General features: G+C 39.1%; 1 protein-coding gene across 2 annotated transcripts in view; it reads left to right on the forward strand.

Annotated features, from left to right (window-relative positions):
• SPIDR (scaffold protein involved in DNA repair) overlaps positions 1–23,298 on the forward strand; it is a 201,163-nt gene that overhangs the window by 152,279 nt on the left and 25,586 nt on the right. The window contains exon 11 of one of the 2 annotated variants that reach the window (XM_052786957.1): positions 19,955–20,113. The exons of the other annotated variant lie outside the window; for it this stretch is intronic. Within the exon in view, the coding sequence (XP_052642917.1) occupies positions 19,955–20,113 (159 nt within the window). The remainder of the gene's footprint in view (positions 1–19,954; positions 20,114–23,298) is intronic. 2 annotated transcript variants of the gene reach the window in all.

A 23,298-nucleotide genomic window follows, 5' to 3' on the forward strand; every position in this document is an offset into this window, starting at 1 on the left:
GAAATATTTAATAATTTTTTCCCATAAATGTTTACCCGTAGCTCTCCCAAATTAAGAATGTCTCACTCTACAGGAATGTGAACTAAAAACCAAATAAAGCTTGTAGGCTTCACAACACAGTAATTCGTGCCAATGCTCTGGCCTATGCTTAGTGATGACCCAGAGTCTGACAATTTATATCCATTCAGTTCTTTAAAAACAGCAAACGTTATTTCTGTTCTTTTTTTTTCCCCTTTAAATCAGCAAGAAAGATGTTGCTGTTTTGTCACTACATCCTGATTGTAAAATGTTCAAATAGGTAGTATTTTGCTTATTATGAAAAAGTAAAATAAAAATTTAACTGTAATTCTTGCAAGTACAAAGTGATAAACTAAAGGAAATGGTGTTTGCAACAGTCTCATTTACCAGCTGATCTGCCTCGGTCTGAGAAAAGGAAATGCTAAAGTTAATACCTTAATTTGAACACAATAATTTTTCACTCCAGCATGTTTCAACAGTTGCAGATATCACTAGAGGATTTTTTAAATAAATTTTTTGTAAAAATGATTTAGAAATAAAATAGAAAGCCAGTAAAGCAGACCATTAAATAGCATCCACATTTGAAATTTTAGGTGAGTTGAACAAATTCAGTAAACTATATGGAAGATACATCAGAAGAAATATGAGTAAGAAGTATAGTGGCTGGCACTTGAACACAAATTGAAATTTGAGTTTGAAAGCTTGGACTTCACATTTGAAGACTGTGTTTTAAATATTCAGTGTTAGTGAACTAATTCTGCTAGGGGAAATCAGGTTATGTGTTTGTGTGTTTTTGTAGACTATAGCTGCAAATGCACGTTGGCACACCGAAAAGACTAAATTAACTTTAAAATATGCAAAAAAATAGACTTTTTGTAGGATTTTTAACATGTTTTCCATTAGACTGGCTTTCAGTGTTTTTGAAGTGTTTCTGCTGTTCCTTTTAGGTAGCTTACATTTTTAAACTGATCTGTCTCTTCTGCAGTTGTAAAATTAAAATGGGATATTGTTTCTAATGATACATTGTATGCTATAATTCACGTAAACATTCTGTGTAAAAATCATTCTTACAAGAGTTATTCTTACAAGGTGGGGGATTTAGACCAATGTTTCCATCAAAACCAAGCCAAAGGACAAACACTTGAGGCAGAGGGGTAGTGATCGACCTTCAACCAGCGGCAGAAGGCCCATTTGGTTTTCTGCTTCATCTCGGGTATGACCAAAGCTGTGATCTCTCGTTGAGGAAGTCCGTGGTAAATTATTCTCTCTCCCTCTAAACTGGCTTAAAATTAGTCTCACTCCACGTCCATCTCCCCACCCTCCTCTCCCTGGCAAGCTGTCTTGTCACCACTACATGCCAAGTTGTCCATTCAGTTGAGCTGGAACAGCTGTTTGTGATGCTACGTCAGCAAACTGATGCAAAAGAAAAATAGAATCATAGAATGGTTTGGGTTGAAAGGGACCTTTAAAGGTCATCTAGTCCAACCTTCCTGCAATGAGCAGGGACATCTTCAACTGGATCAGGTTGCTCAGAGCCCTCTCCAGCCTGGCCTTAAATGTTTCCAGGGATGGGGCATCTACCACCTCTCTGGGCAACCTGTTCCAATGTTTCACCACCCTCATTGTAAAAAATTTCTTCCTTATATCTAGTCTGAATCTACTCTCCTTTAGTTTAAAACCATTACCCCTTGTCCTATTGCAACAGGCCCTATTAAAAAGTCTGTCCCCATCTTTCTTATAAGCCTCCTTTAGGTACTGGAAGGCTGCAATAAGGTCTCCCTGGAGCCTTCTCTTCTCTCGGCTGAACAACCCCAACTCTCTCAGCCTTTCCTCGTAGGAGAGCTGTTCCATCCCTCTGATCATTTTTGTGGCCCTCCTCTGGACATGCTCCAACAGGTCCATGTCTTTCCTGTAGTGAGGACTCCAGAGCTGGATGTAGTACTCCAGGTAAATACCTTTATTTTTGCATCTGAGATTTGTTTGTTAAAGCCAAATCAGTTCCCTGATCTGATTTCTCGTGCTGCCTCAACCTGTTTTGCCATCACAGTTATGAGGGAGGAGGGGAGACAGTGTACTACAGCTTAGGACTGGGAAATCAATTGTGTAGGGCAGATACGCCTTGATCTTGTATCTCCACTGAATACTTCCTGACATGAAACTGGTTTTTAGTCTGTGGATGCTAAATTTGTGGTCTTTTTAGTTTGTGGATGCTAAATGTTGTTACCGCCAGACAAATAGTATTTTCAGTCTGCAGGTTTGATATGGAGATACATATATGTGTGGGTCTATATATATATCTCTACATTTGCATATGGAAAAAATGTTTATTTTAAAATTTTGCAGTTCTTGCAGAGCATGAAAAATACAGAATTTTATGATTTGATAGAAAAATCCTTCAGTGGACATAATTTCAAGTCATAGTTAAGAAGACACACTACAGAAAACAAAAATTATCTTGAAATCTACAGAGCACTCAAATGCATGTCATGGGAAGCTGGACATTTTCCTAGCTGAATCTGGTCATTAAAAAGTTTAGTTTGTGGGGAAGTGTAGGTGGAGATGTTAATATTTCTTTCATTACTCAACCAGAAATTTGGAAACAGTGTAAAAAGTTTACTGTTTCCTGAGATTGCCTATGTTAAATTTCAGTCCAGAACCACTTTTAATATCACAAATCTTACACAAAGCAAGTTGAACATGGAAGGTTATTTTGTCTGTTTCTAGGCAGACCAAGTATTCTGACCCCGAGCACTGCAAATTCTGATTTCTGTTTTCTTTGAGCAGTTTTACTTAGATTAATATAGCCTTATGTCATCAGAGATAGTAAATGTCTTTATTTCTTTTCATATGGCATTCTTCTGTGTCTTACCCACATACTGCTAACGGGCCTCGTCACAGATTGTGGTATTTTGATTTGATTATATGGAGGTGTTGGAAAGGACTTGGAAAGACAATAGAAGGGCATTCCTTGCCTTCTCCTGCTGGCATGGTTGCATCTCGGGAAAACTTCTGGCTAAAACCTGGTGAAGTGCAAAGCTTGTGTGGAAGTTTCTTACTGTATGTTAAAATGCTGCTGCAGTGCTGAAAGATAATATTCTTGCTTTCTGGGACCATCACTTTGTAAGCAGCCATGATAAGATTCTGAGTAATTTTGTGTGATGTGTAAATACATGGTACTTTATCGCTGCCCAGTGTAGGCTTCAGATAAATTATTTTGAAATCTCCATCTATATGATGTAAGTTACATGAGATTTGGAACTCTGAGAGGTATTTCTGTAGTGGAACCATCTCTTTACCTGTATACCAACATGCAAAGTAAGGAAAGCATGAAGCTTCTCGTGATGAATTCTGGAGAAATCACTGATGCTCTTCTGGCAACACACAGCTTTGTTGGCTACCCAGTAACCATTCTTGTATAATTTTTATAAACCACAATTTACCACTTCTGATTTTTCCAGCTAGGTTGTACACTTGTAAAACTATGTGATGAGATACTTTTAATATATGCCAAATCATTTCTAGCAGTTTTTACTTTGGGTATTTAAAGTATCAAAGGTAACCTTTAATGTCCTTGGAGATTTTATGGCCACTGAAGGAGAAGTAAATAGGTAAAGAACATATCTTAAGATTCTGATGTAAATACAGTCTATTTTAATATTAATTATTCCTCCCAAATTGTGTAGCCTGGTCCCTTTCTGCACAGTGAACAGGACAAATGAAACATAGTCTACTGATGCTTTAATTGTTTTCCAATCTAATGTTAGTCAAGTCAACCTGCAGGTAAGAAAACTAGAAAGGACATAAAGTCCAGAGGATCCATTCACCCATCGTGATACTGTAATCATGCAACCCATTCCACAACTGCAAATACTCAAAGTTTGAACCACTTCATAACTCTTAACGCAGTGGTCAGGGTTAGGCAATCTTCTCTGGCAACTTTAATAAACTGAGTCAATACAACAAGAAGATCAGTGTGGTAATTATCATAATTTAACAGTTGTAACAGTAGTTTCTATTTGTGTGTTTCTAAACCTGAATAAATAACACCTTATAAGCATTGTTAAGTAGATGAATTGTCTCTGTTGTTCTTCAGGTAGGCAAAAATAGAGGTGGTAAGGACAGTGCTTTTCCCAAGTGCTTGTCCTTCCAGGCCAGCATCAGCACCCTCTATCTAGGTGTTGAAGTAGTTGTTCAGAAGTGATAAGCTGTTCCTACAATTTCATTTTGGAATAACTGCAGACAGTGTTTCTCTCTGGCACCTGGCAGCTGCTTGCTTTCTTACCAAGGTTTATAAGCACTGACGCTATAGAAGTTAACCAGAGTACCAAGATGAATCTGTATTGATGCTTTAAGATTTCTGTAACTCTGTTGCTGACTCATGCATGTAAAGCAGAAATAACTTCTGTTCACTTTCAAGTTCTTCTCCTACCCTGCTTACCATCATCTTTTGTTAACAGGTGTGTTTTAGCTAGAGAACAATATTGCCCACTAGGGAAATATAACTGCCTTCTACAAAACATTCTTGCCACTTCATCAATTGGGTGTTGTTCATATACCTGTATTTGCCCCGGCTCCCTGTCACTTAATAATAATAACTAAATAATAATTAAAAATTATATTATAAACATACAAAGAATACACTTTTTATGTAAGTCCCAACATTTAATCCAGTAGGATTAAAACTAGAGTCCACAGTGTGGCGTGAAAAAATGAGGAATACCGGGAATGTTTCATTGATAGCTAATATTGAAATTTGAGGTCAGTATGTGCAGCAGTGAAAAACACGTGGTATGGCAGATTGGGGAGAAAGGGGAAATGGATGTGGTAAGACAGGGAGAGTTACGAATTCGAATTAAACAACTGTAGGATGAAATTAAATGTTCTCTTGGTGCCTCATCCAAAATCAGATGATACCACATTTGTTTGCCCTACAAGAACATAAATCTTTGTCTGTGCTGTAGAGAAATAACTTTTTGGAGTATAAAAATGTAATTATTCAAAAAACATTGAATATGTGGTATATGATTTTCAGCATTAATTTGGCTGGCAACTGGGAAAGCATTAGCCTTTCTAAAGAAAGTCAGTTCTTCCTACTGCCTTGTTCTGCTACTTTTCAATGCTTTCTCAATCTTCAAGCTTTTCCTTGGGCATCCTGTCTTGTCATATCAGGTCAAGCTAAGCTGGGAATGTACCCAGCAATGAAGCAAAATGCTTTTTTGTGCTTTTGTGATTACATATTTGGCTTAACGCTATATGAAAAAAAAAGTGTATTTTTATACATGTATATTTGTTTACAACTAACTGTGCTTACAGAGATGTCTTTTGGTCAAGAAAGGAAAGTTTGTGGTGAATTAGACTTCCGTACAAATTTTAAAAAATCCAAAATCTACTTCTGTGTGTAGAACATTTTTATCATATTTTGTGGGACTGCCATTAAAAGAACCTGTTTAGGTAACTGGCTTAAAAAGACCAGTGAAATACGGTTCATGCCTGTTGCCATTTCAGAGTTCAAATTAGTGATAATGACACATCCAAATGGGGTATAGGTTGTCGTTACCACCTTTTCTCCAAGAAAATTCTCACGAGTGTTTCTCCCCCTTTTCATTGGAAATGCACGTAAACCACCTTTGAAATCCCTAGTGCAGTTACACTGTAAAATTCAGATCAGATCCTGCGGTTGCTGGTGGGAGTCAGCACTGCTTCGCGCCTGGCAGGGAGTCCAGGTAAGGTAAGGTAAGGCAGCAGAGGAGGCTGGAATAAGCCCCTTTTCTTAGCGAGGTTCAGGATCCTCACTGGGCTTCTCCACCGGCTGCCCCCAAATACCCAGTCGCTTTCAGGCAGGCTGCTGTTCCCACTGCAGCCTGGTACCTTCCTTTCAGGTGCATCCAGAGGCAGCAGTCTCTTCTTGTGTTACCTTGTTCAGGGTCAGGGCCTGGACCCCACCCGGTAGCCCCCCAGGAGGACAGCCATAGTCACGTTGGACCTCCAGGGATGGCGCTGGCAGTCTGAACCTCTGGGTTTTCTGTAGAGACCCAAGCTTTTTTATTTTTGCTTTCTAAATTTAAAAATTACCTTGTTTCCACTAGGTTTCCACTTTTCCTAAGCTTTAATAGGCTATTTTTAGCAACCAGGAAGAGATGTAAGCACAGAAATTCACTTCTGTTTTGTGTAAGTTCTGTAACTTAAAATTTGCACACAGGAGAGGTTTTCTAATAGCTTTCCCTACAGTTTTGCTTCCGCTTATGTTCAAATATATTTCTTCAGCTATTGTGAGAGAAGGGGAAAAATATATATATTGCATTTCCATCTCTCATCGTCCAGCATTGCTTCTACTTACAGGCATACTGGATAATTACTCTTTGGTATGCTGGATAATTATGTTTTGTCAAAACAAAGCCTTGAAAATTAATGAATAGTTACTGCATTACAGTTTCAAAAAATATTTCTAGGAAAAATGGTTGGAAATTTTTCAAAGAAATAATTTTCTGTCAGATCATCTTGTAAAAAAATGAAAACTTCTTAGGAAAAGCTTGTACAAGCAATTGAAAAATTGTGACATTGCTGAAATGCTATGTTTTGAAACAATGCCATTTTCCTACTCTGAAACCACTTGTTTAGAAATTCCGTTTCAGTTATGATTTTTTAACTTAGTTTTTTAAAATTGGTAAAACAAAATGCTTAGATTGATCCAAGTGGGATTCACTTACTGTGTTTTCATTTATTTTATTTTTGTCTTCTTAATATTTTCACACTTCTTGCAGTGGTGGAAGTTAGTAAACATGTTTGAAAAATGGCTGGTCAGAAAGCACATTTGTTTAAAACGTAGGCATTTTGTCTCCTATTCTTGAGAATATCATTTGGAGGCTTTGTCTATTTTGTTTTAGCATATTCCCATGTTTTAAATTTAGGCTCTTTTTATGCCTCATCTTAGGAGTACGTGAGTTACATAGCGTCACATGATCCAAAATCGAGGGTGTCTGACATTACCTGGCAGTGGAGATAACACCAGGGACGTTGTGTCCCATGACATGCATGAAAATGTGGCCTATATTTGTGTGAAATATCATCATTTTTACATGCTGGAGGTTCTCTGCGTCTTATATCACACGTCTAGTAGGAAGGAACCCCCTTGAAGCAACCTTCAAACCTCCTTCTGATGGTTCCTGAATGCTTCGTTCTGGGGATGGGGGTGAAGCCAGGCTGGAGGAGCAGCCTAGTAGCCTGGTTTGAGACCCTTTGATGCAAAGAGATCCTACTCAGTGGAGAGCCTGAGAGGGAAAAATGCAACTGCTGATGCTGACAGTACTCTGAAAATAAAAGTGCTAGCCCTGTTGCCTGTGGTTAAGAAGGATAAGCAGCAGCGACTGACGTTTAAATGGCTACACCAAACCTTTGATCTGGTTTTGTGACACTGATGCTCCAGTGAGGATCAGGGCTTGTACCGTGGTGTATCAGATGCTCTACAGGCATGCAGAAGAAGTAATTCCTGTCCTAATGTTTCCTCAGTGCAGCACTGTGAAGTCTCAATTAGAGAAGGACTGTGTGACAGGAAAAAGAGGATGAGACAACAAGCGTGACAATACAGAATACTATCAACAGGAAACTGCATGTTTTAAAGACAAAAGGTATCTTGTTATCTTGGCTGTGATGTTGTATCTCCTGCTGGCCTGCAAAGGGTGACAGCTCAGGAAAATCCAAACGTTTAGCTGTGCCTCTCCCTTCAAGTCTGTGCTGAATCACATCAGAGGCTGTAACACTAGCATGGTGGTAGGAGAACAATGTGCTATTGTTGATATTCTTTTGGATAAAACACAAAACCAGAATCTTAACCACAGAATATTAAATCACCTCTTTTGGCATGAATAGATAGGTTTACTAAGGGCCCTAATCCAGTTCTAATTTACATGATTATCTTTTGTCTCTCTAAACTCTTCCTGTAGTTTTGTTTAGATTTGGTCCTCTTTTTTTCTTTCCCTTGGAATATAAACAATGAGAACAAACTATGCTGTACTTCTATTTGAACAGATTCTTACTTTCAGGACTGTTTTCTTTTTATAGGGGAACGGAAAATCAGAATCAAGTATACCATGCTTCTAGTTTCTCAGTATTTGACCAGGGTTATTATATGAAATCCAGTGTAATGACTGATTATGTCATTACAATAAAATAGTATCCCACATGCATGAGATATAAAATAAAGACTATCATCTGTGCAGGGTTATGGTGATTAAGGTGCTGTAGTAGAGTTTTTTTCTTTTAGGACACTTCCCACTAGCAGACATCATATTTGAAATCTCCATATGCACCCAAAGATAACCAAAGTAATGAAAGAAGTGAGAGATTCTCTATGTAGGTTTTAAGATTACCCAACTAAATGCAAAAAGGGAAAAAAAAATCAGAATATGGCAGATTTAAGATTCTTTTTTTATGTACTGTGTGCTGTGTTCCAAGTTCTGATCCTGCTAAAAATGATTCCTTGAAATTATGGGAAATTTTGAGTGTGATGTTTATAAAATTACTCCAGTGTTTGATCCTTGACCGGTGCTCAGTTTAGATAGTTTTAAAAGAGAAACATGGAATTTGCATGAATGATTGAATGAAATCAAGGTGGAGGAATGCTACTGATGCTGCCCAGGTGTTTTCTCTGCCTGCTCTATGGCATGAAAGGAAGATCATTGAAATCAATGGAAAGATGTTAATTTGAGTGAGGTTTGGGTAATGGCTGAAACCTACTGCTTATTTAAAAGTAATTTATAAAGCTTTGCTTGACTTATAATGGAAAATGGGATTTCTCATTTTGAAAAGTTCAAATGGAAGCTTAAAAGGGTAACAAAACTTTATTTTTTATTTCCAAATTGGAAAACTATTGCCACCTGCACTTCCCTTTCAGCAGCACTTGTTGTGTCCATAATTTCTGATATAAAAAATCCAAATGTGTCTGGGGAAAGCACACCATCAGTAATGCCTGTAGGCCATCCATGGGATTATACTAGTGTTGCCACAGGCTGGCATTTTTCCCCCTAATCTCTAACTACCAGAGATACGGAGAACAGCGAGGTGTAAGAAAGGAAATGGAAAAGAGGTAGTATCAGAGAACATTTCCTCCTGATCTTTGTTTTCTTCACCTTCCACATTTTTCTCCTGCTCTTGCTTCATCTCCTAATGATCTCCAATCGATTCACCTCTCGTCTGCATTCCTCTTGGCTGATGCATTCCCTCCTGAAGTAGGGCGTGATGGTGGCCAGCCACCGTGGGGTCAAAACTTGGGGAGCCAAAGGGAGTCCTCTTTTGTACATGGATTATAACTGCACCCTAAACACTTTAGGTTTATTGCTTTCTTCTCCTATGCCCAGGAGCTTCTCCAACATGCAGAGACCGTAGCACTGCCACATTCACCTCTGGCTTCCTGAGAGAGAGGTTTTACCAAAGTATATTGCTTCTCCCCTGCAGTCCTGCAGCTAATAGCCACTCTGCTCAGAGCTGCAGCACCTCAGCATAAGTTGGGTCCTTCATAGATAGCGCTGTGGACTGTCCATCAATTTGGGGACAAATTTAGTGGGCCAAACCTATGATCATAAGAGAGCAACCACGCTTTTCTTGTGCAGGTGCAGCACTGGGAGGGAGGGGGTTAAATGACAGGGTGCACTTGGAGTAAGATGAAGTGTTCAACAGCAGTCCTGTCCTGCCAATACTGGCTCTTCCAGTCTTGGGTGGAGGCATACTCGCTCTTCCAGTCTTGGCTGGAGGCCATGGTGGGCAAAGTGGTGGACTGGGGGGGATAGTCCTGAGGCTGCTCCTCTGGGGTTCTGGCCCCAGCCTGCTGACAGCTGCCTCCCCAACCCGGTTTCTGCAATGGGAAATAAGGCTGCTTTGTCCTGTTCTGTCCCTTTAGAGCTCATGAGAGCAATGTAAATTCTGCAACTGCTGTAAAAGATTTGAAAATAAATGCAAAATAAATTAAGATCTCAAGGCAGAAAAAGCATAAAAAATATAAAAGTTTTACATGAAAATATTTTTAAAAAATAAAATCTGAAAATCAGACTTTCATTCCCAGACCTGAATTTACATTTTTGCACTTGATGACATCGGTTGCACAGGAAACCCAGAATCTTAGAGCTTGCAAGATGAGTAAAAATAAAACAGGGAAATATTTTCCTTCTCCTCTTTCAGTTTTTCAAATCATGTATTTTTATGATTATAAATAGCTAAATCAACAAACTTTTACTGACTGGGCATGTTAAGCACACTTTCGTTGTTGACTTTCAGAACTATTTAAACTCCTGAGTGCTAAAAATTAGAATTCCCTTTGGAAAAGCTTGAAGCTTTCAGTGGACTCGGTTGGAGTCCCTAGTAAGAAGTAGTTAATAGGTAGACTGTGGTGACTCCAGCAAAACAAGATAATCAATTCCATCTGCTTTTCTAATTAATCAACCTTAATATTGAAAGTCAGAGACATCATGAATTTGCACAGTAAGCATATATTTTGGAAAGCAGGGTAACAGTTTGTTACCTCAGTTGCAATCGATTAGTCTGACTCCTCTCTTTTCACCTCCCGGAGAAAACCTGGGAACAGCCCCCCCCCCCCCGCCCCACTGAGTAGCTAATCCGTACTCCCCAGGCACCCTGCACTCTGGCTGCAAGGACACCACGCATCCTGATTTTTTTTGTTTTAACCAGTTTTGCTTGTTCTTGTCTGTAAAGGAAGAGTTAAAAGGGATGAATAGAACGCTCTGTTTGGGACTTCAGTTTTCCAAAATAAAATATGTAAGTGAGGGAAAGGTTTCATTCAGTTTTGGCATCGCTTTGTTAAGTCACTTTAAGCCAAGAAAGATTGTTATTCCACACTGTTTGCCGATAGTCGAGAGTTTACATATCGAATTTTTGTTTGTTTGTTTTCCTGAAGGAAGAGAAAACCAGTATGAATTTAAGGGACAGATCTCTTAGTTGCTTTGCAGAAGAGATTGTTCTGTTAACAACTCATCAAGAAAGAAGAAAAAAAAAAGATAAACAGGATTAACTGTTTACTTTAAGTGAGCCGAAGTCTGGTTGTTTTTCCGAAGAAGAACACAATGTACTGTTGTATCTGGTTTCCAGAGTGGTGTTTATCATAATTCCTCGTGCGGTGGTTGGTAGAGTGCTGGGAAGGCTCTCCGCCCACTCGCAGCTCGCTCCCTTTCCCTCTCCCATTGAGGCCTCCAGCCAGGACTGCGAGATGGAGCGAGCTGTCCTGTGTGATCTTTACTGCCTGACATGAGCTGACATTGACCCAGAATAAAATAACAGGGGCCGTTTCCTAGAACTCTCGGTGGACTGCTGAGAACTGCTACCATAACTCTTGTAAACACGCGACGCGCACACACAAACACGCTCCCTCTCCCTCATTTAGAAACACACCTAGGAAAGGCAGCCACTAAAGCAAAGAAAAACAGCGTGAGTGAAAAACAGAAACAGTGGACCCTGCTTTTCTTCTTTGCTCTTTGTTCTGCCCTTTATTTTGATGAATATTATATTTTTCTGCTAGTTCAGTGGGATGATGTGGCATTGAAACAGCAGAATGTCTTACTGAATACAGACACAGCTCTGTAAGAAATCCCGCAGTGTTACATTTCATTTACCTTTCACATGCACTGGGGAAGCACCTGTGCAATGCTATATTACCAAGAATGCATTTTAGGATGTTCTGTGCTTGCTGAAACGGGCAGTTATTTTTTTTAATACTCACTTCATGTTGGGTTTTTTTAAAATAAAATCTTCTAGGATCCCATTCATGGTCTGTGTGGTTTGGAAGTAAATCTGGTGAATCCACAAATAATATGGTCTTGAAAGATAAGGGACCCCAGTACTGTTGCTACAGTGTTCTTGCTTCGTTCCAGATGCTGTAACTCTGTAAAGCCCTTGCTGTGGGTTTTGCAGGGGGAGCTGAGGGTTCTGTAAGCCCTGTAGTGCAGAAGAAATGGGTTGATACTGCAAGGAAGCCCTCTCTCTCTATATACATATGTATATATAGCCTCCTCCCCCAACTCAGATGGGATCTAGCACATAGAATAGGCTTTGTGGACCTGCCCTCCTAGATACCACCATATTATTCAGCTATTGCTTTCAGATCACCCTTTGAAGACAGGACTTTTATTCTGATTTTTACATATAAGGAACTGAGGCATGGAGGAAACATAGTGCGGCAAAGATGATACGAAACATTGGCAGAACCAGCAACTGAATGCTGATATTCTTGGAAAGGAGGGTGCTGAGCACCTTGCAAGAGAAAACCTTTTGGCAGCACCTTGACGACTGTTAGAATTCTTGGATGCCAAAACAATAATTACAAAGTCTTAAGATTAAAAAAATAAACAAAGAACCCCTCCTCAGATTCATAGATAAGTACTTTAAATGGCTGGGTGGTAATTACACATTATATTTGGAACATGATTTTTCTATTGGAGATCATCCATAAGAGACTTGCAGTTTTCAGCTGACCTGTAAGTTTCTTAAATGTACAGTTTTACTCTTGATTAGTAAATCATGACATACAAGAAAATAATATTTTCTCTGAATTGTATACAGAAATAACCAAGGGATTGTAATGGGATTCCATGCTGAAGTAATGGTACACCGAGGAACCTGAGGAGTGTGTGCATTATTGTTTTTTTACCAGCTACAGTTAACAGCATAGTGAGCCCAAAACAAGCTGGGATAATCTGATGTGCTTGCTTTTTTGTTACCACCCAAAATTGTTTTTATTTACGTAACAAGCTGTATGGAATGGATCTTAGCAGAAGGACCATAAATTATGTGCAGTGTGGTGTGGAGATGCCTGGGGGATCTGGGGGGAGGAAGGCCTTACTGGTCTGTTGCAGCTAAACCTTTATACAAACTTCTAGGCAGTACTTAGGAAGTTATTTTTCCTTAACTTTCTGTGTCTTCCAAGCCAACCACCACTATAAATTTTTACTTACATAGCATAATTACTTTGGATTTAAACTATTAATATAGAACAACTTCAATACTCATTTATGGATCCGAGATAAGTGACGCTATTGGATGATACTGAAAACATTTCTCAAATGCAACTCTCTAACTGTTTGAAATTATAGCTTAGGCGCCATATTGTGTTTGAGTGGATGTTAGGAATGTCTTTTTATGGTTTTAAGTGTTTTGTTTACTTTTGAGTAAAATTCTGTGTACAAATAAAACACACACATCAGCAGTTTAATTTGAAAGTGCACTTAGAGACAGTGTCAGATGGGGAGTTTAAAAAGTTCATTTGGTGCCGCATGAAAACTTCATAGAAGAAATGGTTTATGCTGAAAAAATTGTCACGTGTGAAGCCATGGTTGTTATTGCAAGTATGAAAAGCTGTCTGGTTTTCGTGCTACACCCGTTCCGAGAAGTTGTAAGTAGTTCCCACCAGGCAGGTGGTGTTCCATGTTTTGAGTGGGAACATTTACAGTGCTGTGGAGCTCCATTCTCTACATGCATGTTCTGCATTAAAAAGGTAGCCCTGCTGATACATTTGGCTCATATAGGTCTCTTCCTACGCACAAAAGCCATTTCTCACAGAAGTGCTGCTTCTTCAGGTCATAGACAGAAAATAGTAGGTGGAAGGATTAACCTGAATGAAGAAATGGAAAAAGCCGTCAGCAGGCGGGGATTCATGAAAGACCTTGTGGAAGTTGCATTTGATTTTCCAGTTTGTATTGAAGTAAGTGATTATTCAAGGAAGTAAATAAAAATAAGCAAGTTATTTTATAACCTTTCTCAGTCTTTTTCATTTTTTTAACATATGTATAAAAATATAAGGAAAAACAAGGAAAATCCAAGATAACGGGCTTGGTATAGTTACTGTAGTGAGTTATTTGAAAAGTTTGTTATATAAATACTCTGTTACACACTTGCTAAGAAGTGCCAGCAAAAAAAAAGATCCTTTTCCTGAGACCAGGGAGACCTCTGCTACATATTTTCTATTTGAGATGCTGAGATAAGACTTGCTCATTGCCGTGGTGATGCTCCTGTCACATGTGCAGTGTCCATCAATACTTCTGCAAGGACAGCCTGTCTTTTGCTGGAGGGAACTGGTGTGTTTGGTGTTAACTGTGTGCACTGGTCCTGCTCTCTCAGGTCCAGCACTCCAGAACTGCTTTCTCCTTTCTTTCCTTCTGGGTCCTTCCACAATTACTGAATAAAAATGTACATGATCATGAACTCCGCTTTTCAGAAATTTTAAACCTCCAGTTTTCAAAGAAAATGATTGCTATTTTGGTTGTCTCAGTGCTTCAAACCAGAGCACAGCCCAGGTGCTAGAAACGTCTATACTTGGAGTCATGACCAGAATTCTTCTTTGAGCTTGACATTCCCCTTATAAACTGGAAGCAGCAGTGCTTGTGTTTTCCTGTGTACGTCTGCGACCTATGCATAGAAGGGGCTAGTCATCATCATCATTAATTTTTATTTGTATCATTCTATACATACTTATGCTCTGTAGAGCTTCACTCACTATTTAGTGACAGCAAATGGCATGGATTTTGAGCAGAAAATTCTGAATCTTGTGTCTCCCTAAAGAAGGCTACAGCGGGTATGTACTTTTCAAAAGGGAAGGTGAAGCAGTGTGTGATCTGGTGAATACGGTGCTTTTAATAGGGAAATCCTGGTAGTGTTGCAGGGGGGTGGGGGAGATGGATGGTTGTCCCTGTGTGTTTAGACCTGTGCCCTGAACTTTGATTTTTTTGAGATAATATGGGTATGGTGAATGCAAGGAGCGCATAAGGTAGGGATAAATTAAATCCCGGTAGGGTGGTGTCCTGCAGGTTACAATTTGAATCTGAGCCATATTAGCAGGAGTTAATCAGCTCCACCTTGAGACTTGACCAGACAAGTTGCTGAATTGGAGTTGTGTAGGTAGTGTTGTGCCTCTGGTGATTAAGGGAGAGGGGGTTTTTGTTTATGTGTGTTTATGTACGTGTGCTTTATGCCTCTGCTAGGACCGCACCTCAAAGAGATAAGAAATCCTTCTGACAAACAAAGCAGCAGCAGCAGCTGTCTCTTGGATGGTTAAGATAAAGAATGAGCAAATATCAGAGCTAATACAATCCAATTAGTTTTCAGGCATTTCCCCATTCTCCCCTTTCCCTCCCTTCCAAAGAAAGAGTAAGTAATGAAGTCCCTGCTGAGCACTGCCAAGGTGGTGGTGGCGGCATTTGCCTGGCTGTCTTGTTCCTCATGCTGTACTGCACAGCTTAGCTATGCACGCAGAAGAGCTGCTGTGGGTCATGTGGTTGTCCTCCTACCCAAGGGTAAAACAATTATTTGTTAGTTAAGATCTGTTCATGACAAATTTCTGCTGCTTGTTTTCACAAGACTTAGTAAAGACAATCCCTGTGTCATCAGTCAGTTCTGGCCTCCGTGCACTCTCATGTCCTCCGCAGGCAGATCTTCTTTTTCTTATTCTTTTCCACTAGCCGCTGAGGAGGCTGGAGGTGACCAAAGCTGAAGAAGGTTTTTGTCACCCTTACCTCTCCAGAAAGTAAGCTGCCCAGTACAAGGCAGCAGTATGGAGAGATACTATTTTTCATGCACAAAAAAGTAATAGTAAAAGAAGGCTTTACCTTTACCCATGAGGAGTGACTAACTAGGAGAAGGGCATGGCAGAGTAATCCTGTAATCCTCTCCAGATTTCTACTGGGAGACGTTTTGTCCTAAAGATCAGCACAGTCATAGAAATAATGCACAGTAATCAGTCTCATCTTACCCCAGCCCCCATCCTTGCTCCTGGCTATTAGCAAATTAACAAAATCTTCCCAAGCTTTTGCATGAGACTTACTATGTCATTACTTAAAAAAAAAAAAAAAAGAAAGAAAAAAGGCTAATCTCTGCCTCGCTTCTTATCATTCCCTATCTTCACCCCCTTTATTATTACCAATGAGTCATACTTCACCTTTTCCTTAGTCTACATCTCCCACATTCACTCTTTTACCGGCTTTCCTGCCAACCCTTGCTCCTGGAGTGAATTCTCTGCTCCTTTGCACGAGAAATTTCAGTTTCTAAAACCATATTTTAAATTCAGGTCTTACACAGGGTTGCATCCTGTTGTCCCAAAAATAAACATGGCCCTTATTTCCTCCCTACATGAGCACTGCTGATAAAAATGGAGATGTTGCCCCTCTTTTTTTTAACAGTTCATTACTATGCATACTGACAAGGCATTGGTAAAGGTATGTTCAAACTGATTAACTGATTCAGTACAAACACCACATTTTATGGAAAAAAAAGTATTTGTGATAGATATGCACAAAACTTAAATGCTGAATTCCTTGGGGCAGATGCTAATTTTGGTTTTGCAGCTTGTCTCATAATTTAGATGTGGGTTTTTATCCTGGTAGTGAGCTTCAAAGGGGGGAAAAATCATGGAACAAACTGTTGCTTTAATCACAGTTAGACTTGCTGCTAAAACTTAATTTGCAAGAAAATTTGCTGCAGTGTGAGAGCAACACTGTAACATGGGAAAATAAAACAAATGCACTTTTTTGGGAATAAAGTGAAATCAAGGAAAAAACAATGCTGGTGAGGAAGTAAAGACCGTGAATCAACAGTCTCCAAAAGCAGCTGAACTACTGTTAGTAATGCTAACGGCGTCTGCAAAATCCATAGGAACAGAACCAGTTTCAGAGAACATGAGTATAGTTCTCCAAATGCATCGCTGAGTCTGTTGGGGGGTTCAGCTGACTTCATGATAGTCATTAAGTAGGAAAATCAGTTGTCACTCATCATTAAATACCTATAGCATTACCTACTAAATTAGTGTGAGACAGATCAAATGACGTTGAGAATATTTCAAGTTTTTGTCATCATGCATTTGTACTGTTTTAAAAGTGTGCTGAAGCAGGGAACATGTGTTCGTGAAGTTCTCTTCATAGCATTAGTTTGGGATATTCCTCATCTTTTAGTCTGAAATCAGGCATTTGAAGGTTATTTGTGAAATTCTGTCTTCCAAGTGAGTGAATATATACCTTTCATTTTAAAGGCATGTTGCAGAGAAACTGTGACTACCTTTGGGATACTGTTAGAACAAGTGTAGTATAGTGGATGTCTGCTCACGTGTATGGTCCTAATAGAGCAAAAGTACTTGGAGTCTGATGCAATAAGTTCTGCTGCTCTGTGTTTCTTCATGATGCCGATAATCATGAACGCGTCACTAGTGCGAATGGGAACATTAGTGATTTAAGCCTCAAGTTACACAGTTCTTCCTTTACTTCTGTATATCAAGCTTGGTCGTAAGATGACCATTCTCCCATCATATGACCTGGGATGTTGTGCTGCGTACGCTAGACAGCTGGAGTGGGAGCTTCAGCCTCCTAATCCTGCCTGGAAAATACATTCTTGTCTAGAAGTAGTACTCCATGCAAATAGGAGTTTACTTCTACAGAGTTAATTTTCAAGGAGCTGATCTGATGATGATAATTATTTGGCTACAGTATTTTTTTGGTCAGATCAGTTTCCTATCCTAGCCATTTATGCTGCCACCACAAAGGGATGGAAATCTGTGGCCAAGGATGCGGGGAGTTGAGACTCCCATGTCTGACAGCAGCCATCTCTTTGCTTGGCTTAAAAGGACTGGGAAAATGCACTTTTAGTGGCTGATGTCTTCGGCACCAACCAAGCTAATTTTATTTGGGCAATTAATATGTCCCAGAGGACTTAATATGAGCCTGGTGCCAGCTAGTCTGAGACTTACTTGCGTTCACTTATGTCTCACTAAACATGTGAGAAATTCCAGTGATCAGTTAAGAGACTGCTGAACTGATCAGATCTGAGACACTAACTCAGTTGGCCCTTGCTTGCTCCAAGATACAGAGGCCTAATTTTTCACAATTAACCATTACTGAATGTTTTCTTCACATAGGCAAAACTGTTTGCTTTGTTTTTCCTGTTCCCCTCAATCTGATTTTCAGAAATGTCCAGAGCATATTAGCTCCGTTTTTCCAAACAAAGCAATAGCATGAGGAGGTTCAGTCAAATCAGTTAAAACTCAGGGGAGAGTTTTTAACTGATTGCAATGTCCTAACATGGAAAGTGGCAGGCAACTGTAGTATTTCTGCTTCTGGGCTGTCATGTTCATAGCACATCAGTCTTTGTTCTGTTGAGTTGGAGATGATCCTGTGATACAAATCTAGAAGGCATCTCACAGATTGTTTTACACAGAAAACAAAAAGAGTGATAGATCTGTTGAAGACACAGGTTTGTATTGTTAGGACAGTCACCTGCTTTCTAGGCTGGGAACACCACTCATCCCAGAGATGAGGGTACGTATCCTTCCAGCCTACAGATCACATCAGCATTTGGTTTCCTCCCATTTGTCATTACTCAGGGTAGAAGCAGTGTCTCACGTCTCTAGAGGACTTCTTAACCTTGGCAGGCTGTGGAGGAATTGTACCTAAGCTTTCTTTACCTGTTTGTGTGGGACCCTTGTAGCTAAAGATACGGGGAAAATATGGGAGCCTTCATTTGTGTTCAGTCCTACCATTCCCTGCTCCTCAAAACCAGCACCAGAATATGAAAAATGAGGACTCTCAGCTGGTGCTTACACAGCTGCTGATGTCTGAAAGGCTTTGGGGTTGTATCCTGTGTTGAATACAGCCCCCTTAAGGGTGCAAGCCAAAGTTAGACAGTTCATAATGAACAAGGAAACTGTGTTTAATGGTCTTCCATGTGCCTAAGCTTCCCTGCGAAGAAAATATATGGATTTCTTCCAGAGAAATATAGGACCTCATTTCATTTTAAATGTTTTATAAAGATATAATGACTACTGTTGAATGCTTTCAGGATGTGTATGTTACATGAAGTGCTTCAAAAGCAGTTAGAGTTGGCTTTCTGTGAACAATGATGCAGCTCTGGAGAAGGTAGTTTTGGCATGTACCTTTGAAATGAAATGAATTCTGCTGCCTAGTGCACCCCTGAGTTTTATTATTTAGAAATAATGATGTATGCACTACCCTCAAAGGTAATTTTTGTCTCCCTTTGAAAGGTTTCTGTGCTTAACTGTCTCTTTCTGGGGCAATTAAGCCAATCTTGTAGACAGCAGCCTCCTTCTTCCAGCACTGTATGACTCATGCTATCATGGCTGCTCATCTCAGGTGCAGAATCTTGTGAAATGCATTTTTGACTATCTAAAGGTATGACATCCACTGATTTTGCCTTATCTTCTATGACAGTAATATCTTCTCAAAATGCCAGCAAGTTGGTTAAGCAATACTTCCCAGCCCTACAACCCCTACTTCCATAGATTACTTTAATCAAATTGTTTGTTTAGCAGGTTCTTTAATTACCTCCTTAAAATAGTTCCTCTGGGCTTCTTCATACCCGGTATCGAATATACTAATCTGCAGTTTCATGTTAGATTTTTTTTTAAAAGGAAAAATTGACATTTCACTCTTTTTTGTATCCTCAGGACTCTTTTAAAAAAGTTATAGAAAATATAATGCTAGCTTTGCCAGTTTCAGTGTTGGTGATTATTACTTGTGAAATATGTTGCTTTGTTTACTTCTAAGCAGAATTTTTGTATTTATACACACACACATAGATGTTTGCATCATTGCTCTGTCTGCATTGCAGAATTCACCTCAAGTAAGGCAAAAACTCAATCTTTCTTTATAAGCACACAAACCACATAGTACATAGCAGTTAATTTATCTCATCCCTAGCGCAAACCCCTTACGCTTTTTTTTAGTCATGCTTTTCTATTTCATGGCCCTGTTACGTCCTGAAAATACACATGAGAAAACCTTTAATGATGTTGGTTTTGTTTATTGATACATTATTTGGTAGGAATTCTCCAGATATTGTAGAGGATAAGCCCTGTCCTGAAGCTTTTAATATAGTTCTCAGAAATTTGCTAACTAGTTTGTTATGAACAGAAGCCAATGAGTAACGGAGGAATGTTTTGCAGGTTATGCCTCCTTGTCCAGGATGCCTATGGTATGTTCAGTGAAGTGCAGTTGCAGTCCCTGACTTTTGCAGATGACATTGAGCAGTATTGCAGGAGATGGGAAGGAAAATTCTGCTGCTTAGCTGGAATGAAAATTTTGCAAAGAACTACAAGAGGAAGGTGAGAACAATTCATGGGAGAATGTATTGCGTGCTGTGGCAGGCAGAGGTGATCTGCCTTTTTATTTATTTCTGTGATCAATATTCTCTGGAACAACTGAATCTGGCTTTGTTCAATTAAGTGTCCTCATTGCCATTTTTGGGGCATCCAATAGTACTTCAGCCAACCATATTCCAAAATAAGCATAAATAAGCTAACACACAAATACACACTTAGCAGAGAAAGGAATAGAGAAGAATTACCGTACGCAATATTTCATATAAAACACGAGTGTTTTCTTCCTCTTCAGTAGATTCAAAGACTTCAAAACATTAGTTCACCTCACTTTCATTGCAGAACTCTGTTTACTACAGTATGTTTTTCTACAGTGCTTCCCAGTATGGGTTGAAGTTTCAAGCACAGACTTTCCCTTAGTATGTGAGAGCTTAATTCACTTAAGTCTATATGGTTTTGGAAGCACAGTTTAAGTTTCTTTAAAAAAAAAAAAAAATCTTGCAATCGTAAAGCCATTCTTATTTTGGAATAAGAATGTCCACAGGTTTATAGAAAAATCCCCCCAGATAAGTAGCAAATTGACTTACCATACCTCTCAGATTTTGCTTATTTTGTGATTCCTTTTACATTCTTTGAATAAAATAAAATATCCTTAATGAAGACAAAAAAATTAAATAGATCAAGTATCTTATGGAGTATCTTTCTAAGGCAAGTGATACAGTGTTCACGTGGGGACCTATATAAATATGATTAGATTGGTTCAATTCTCAACATAATTTATTCCTACAAGTATCCGATCTAGATAAGCCTTTGCTGTTAGAATGGCTATGATATTTCTGCTGACACTTTTTTTTCCTGTTGAAAAATGCTGTTTCATCAAAACCAGAATGTTTCATGGAAACATTATCTATTTTGGAGAGAATTTGGTTGGGAAGATTTTTTCAGGTCCAGAGGGAGTGAATATTCTTTCTCTCATTCTTATTTCATGAAAACTTTCAGAAAGTCTCATTTTTGTTTCATATTGGAACAAAAACAAATTTCAAAGCCTTGAAATGTTTAGCAAAATGGAATTGTTGTTTTCTAGCCAGCCCTATTCACTATGCTTTTCTTTTTATGTACTTGCAGTGTTAATTTTCAGATCCTTTAGATTTCAAGCCTACTTGCATTTTTATGGATCTTTAATAACAAACAAGTCTTCTTATTTAATTATTTTGTTGGCTTTTTTTTCAAGTTACATTTTTTCCAAACAAATTAAATAATAGCTTTGGAATTCTGGATACAAATGAAGTTTTACAACTGGCTGCTGGTGTTTCCAGTACTCTGCCTAGCTAATAAGAGACAGACTTTTTCTAATGTAAATTCTGTTTCAAAGCACCAGTAACTTACTTCTGGCTATTCTGAGGACCATTAGAAGACACACTACTGAAAATGCTGGTGGCTCAGCTGGAGCTGTGCTGGTGGTAACCCTGCTAGGAAACATTAAAAGAAAAAGGCTAGTGTAGCTTCAGGGACAGTGCAGTGGTTAAAACGTGATTTCATTGTACAAGATGGGTGGGTGGGGGAATTGTTCAGGGATTTATTTTTTTCTTAATTGTTTTAGCCTAAGTTCTGCTTTATAACTTGTTATTACTTTTAAGTGTTGGGACACATTTTGTGTCATTCTAGGTGTGATGGAAACCACAGTAAAGCCATAGCTGAAATGAATATAAGGGAGTACTTATTCACACAGAGCATAATTAGACTGTAGAACTCATTGCCACTGGATAAATGGGTTTCCACAGCCAGGGGTATATCCGAGCACATGATGGGATATGCCTGTGAGTGCCCAACCTTGGCTTGCAGCACATGAGTGAATAAGAACTATGTGGTCTGCCCTGCAAGAAAGACTGCTGCCTTTTTTTTTTTTGAGAACACCAATTACTTTTTGGAAGGAGGTGGCTTTTAAACTGTTTGTTTCCTGGAGTCTGACAGTGGCTTTTAAAATGGATAAAAGGGAATAAAATGTAGGAAACATGAGGGAAAAGTCATGACTTTTTTTTTGTGCCTTTGAAGCACATGATCTGGAGAAAGCCAGGAATGGCTAATAAGATCCCATATGTCCATGTTGTCCCACAGTCACATGGATTGTAATCTTTCTTATAGAGACAGTGTGCTCCCTCAGTACCTCCATGAGACAAAGGAGATTTTCATTTAGCAGATGCAAGAGATTCTCAAGCTTTTTGCATCAATGGACCAATGTTACTGTTCAAAAAATTTTCCAGGCCATCATCCATCCTCATCATCAAGTATTTAATTTAAAGTACTATTTAACATCATTCCAGTAAATGAATGATGTAAGCTGAAGTCACATTTCAAGGACTAAAAACCTATAATAAAGAGTATTTTACATCCAAGCAAAAACACGGCTGTAAACCTGACTTGATCTTTGGAATGGACCTGTACTGTAAGATGTGCTAAAGAAACTAAACCCATTTCTTCTCCTGGTAAGAAAACACTTGTGTTCCAAAAGAAAAGTGGGATGAAAACTTTCACAACCATGTTCTGTCTTGACGAAGATCATCCCTGTGAAAAATTAGAATTATATTAATTTTACATTGAGAGAAACACTGTTAATGTTGAATATTGTTTTTGAATACCCATGTGCTTTAACAAGTACTAGGGTCTCATACTAGGTCATTTGAAGGTCTTTCATTGATTTAGGTGATTTTCAGAACAAGTCCCATACCCAACATGAAACATACTTCCCAAAACAATCCCTGCAAGAAATCCTTCCCTTTGTACTCCAGTAGAGGAAGTGGTGTTTCTCTTTGCAGTCCAGTTTCTGGCAGTCCTGTAAGACAGATGGGCATGGCTGAGTCATGGCAAAGTTGCCATGGCTTGTTCAGTGTCTTACTTCCAGCAGTTCTTCTAGTCTGTTCATGAGGCTGTTGAAGAAGGTAGGAACCAGTGTTGTAGCAGATGAATTAACAGCACAAATGTGGTTCAGTATCTGTTTCTTGACACCTTTTCTCTTCACCCTCTCATTCATACTTGTCTCCTAGCCTTTCCTACAACTGTTCCCTGAACTGCACGCTTAGGATCAGCAAAAAAGAAAGACATGGTGGTTTAAAGAGAGAAGACTGAAAAATGTTCATTGATCTGCCACCGGTGGTGTTGGCTCCTTAGAGGTGTATGTACTCTCCCTTGTCCTC

The sequence above is a fragment of the Harpia harpyja genome, chromosome 5 (genome assembly GCF_026419915.1).
Source record: "Harpia harpyja isolate bHarHar1 chromosome 5, bHarHar1 primary haplotype, whole genome shotgun sequence".
NCBI classification, from domain to species: domain Eukaryota; kingdom Metazoa; phylum Chordata; class Aves; order Accipitriformes; family Accipitridae; genus Harpia; species Harpia harpyja.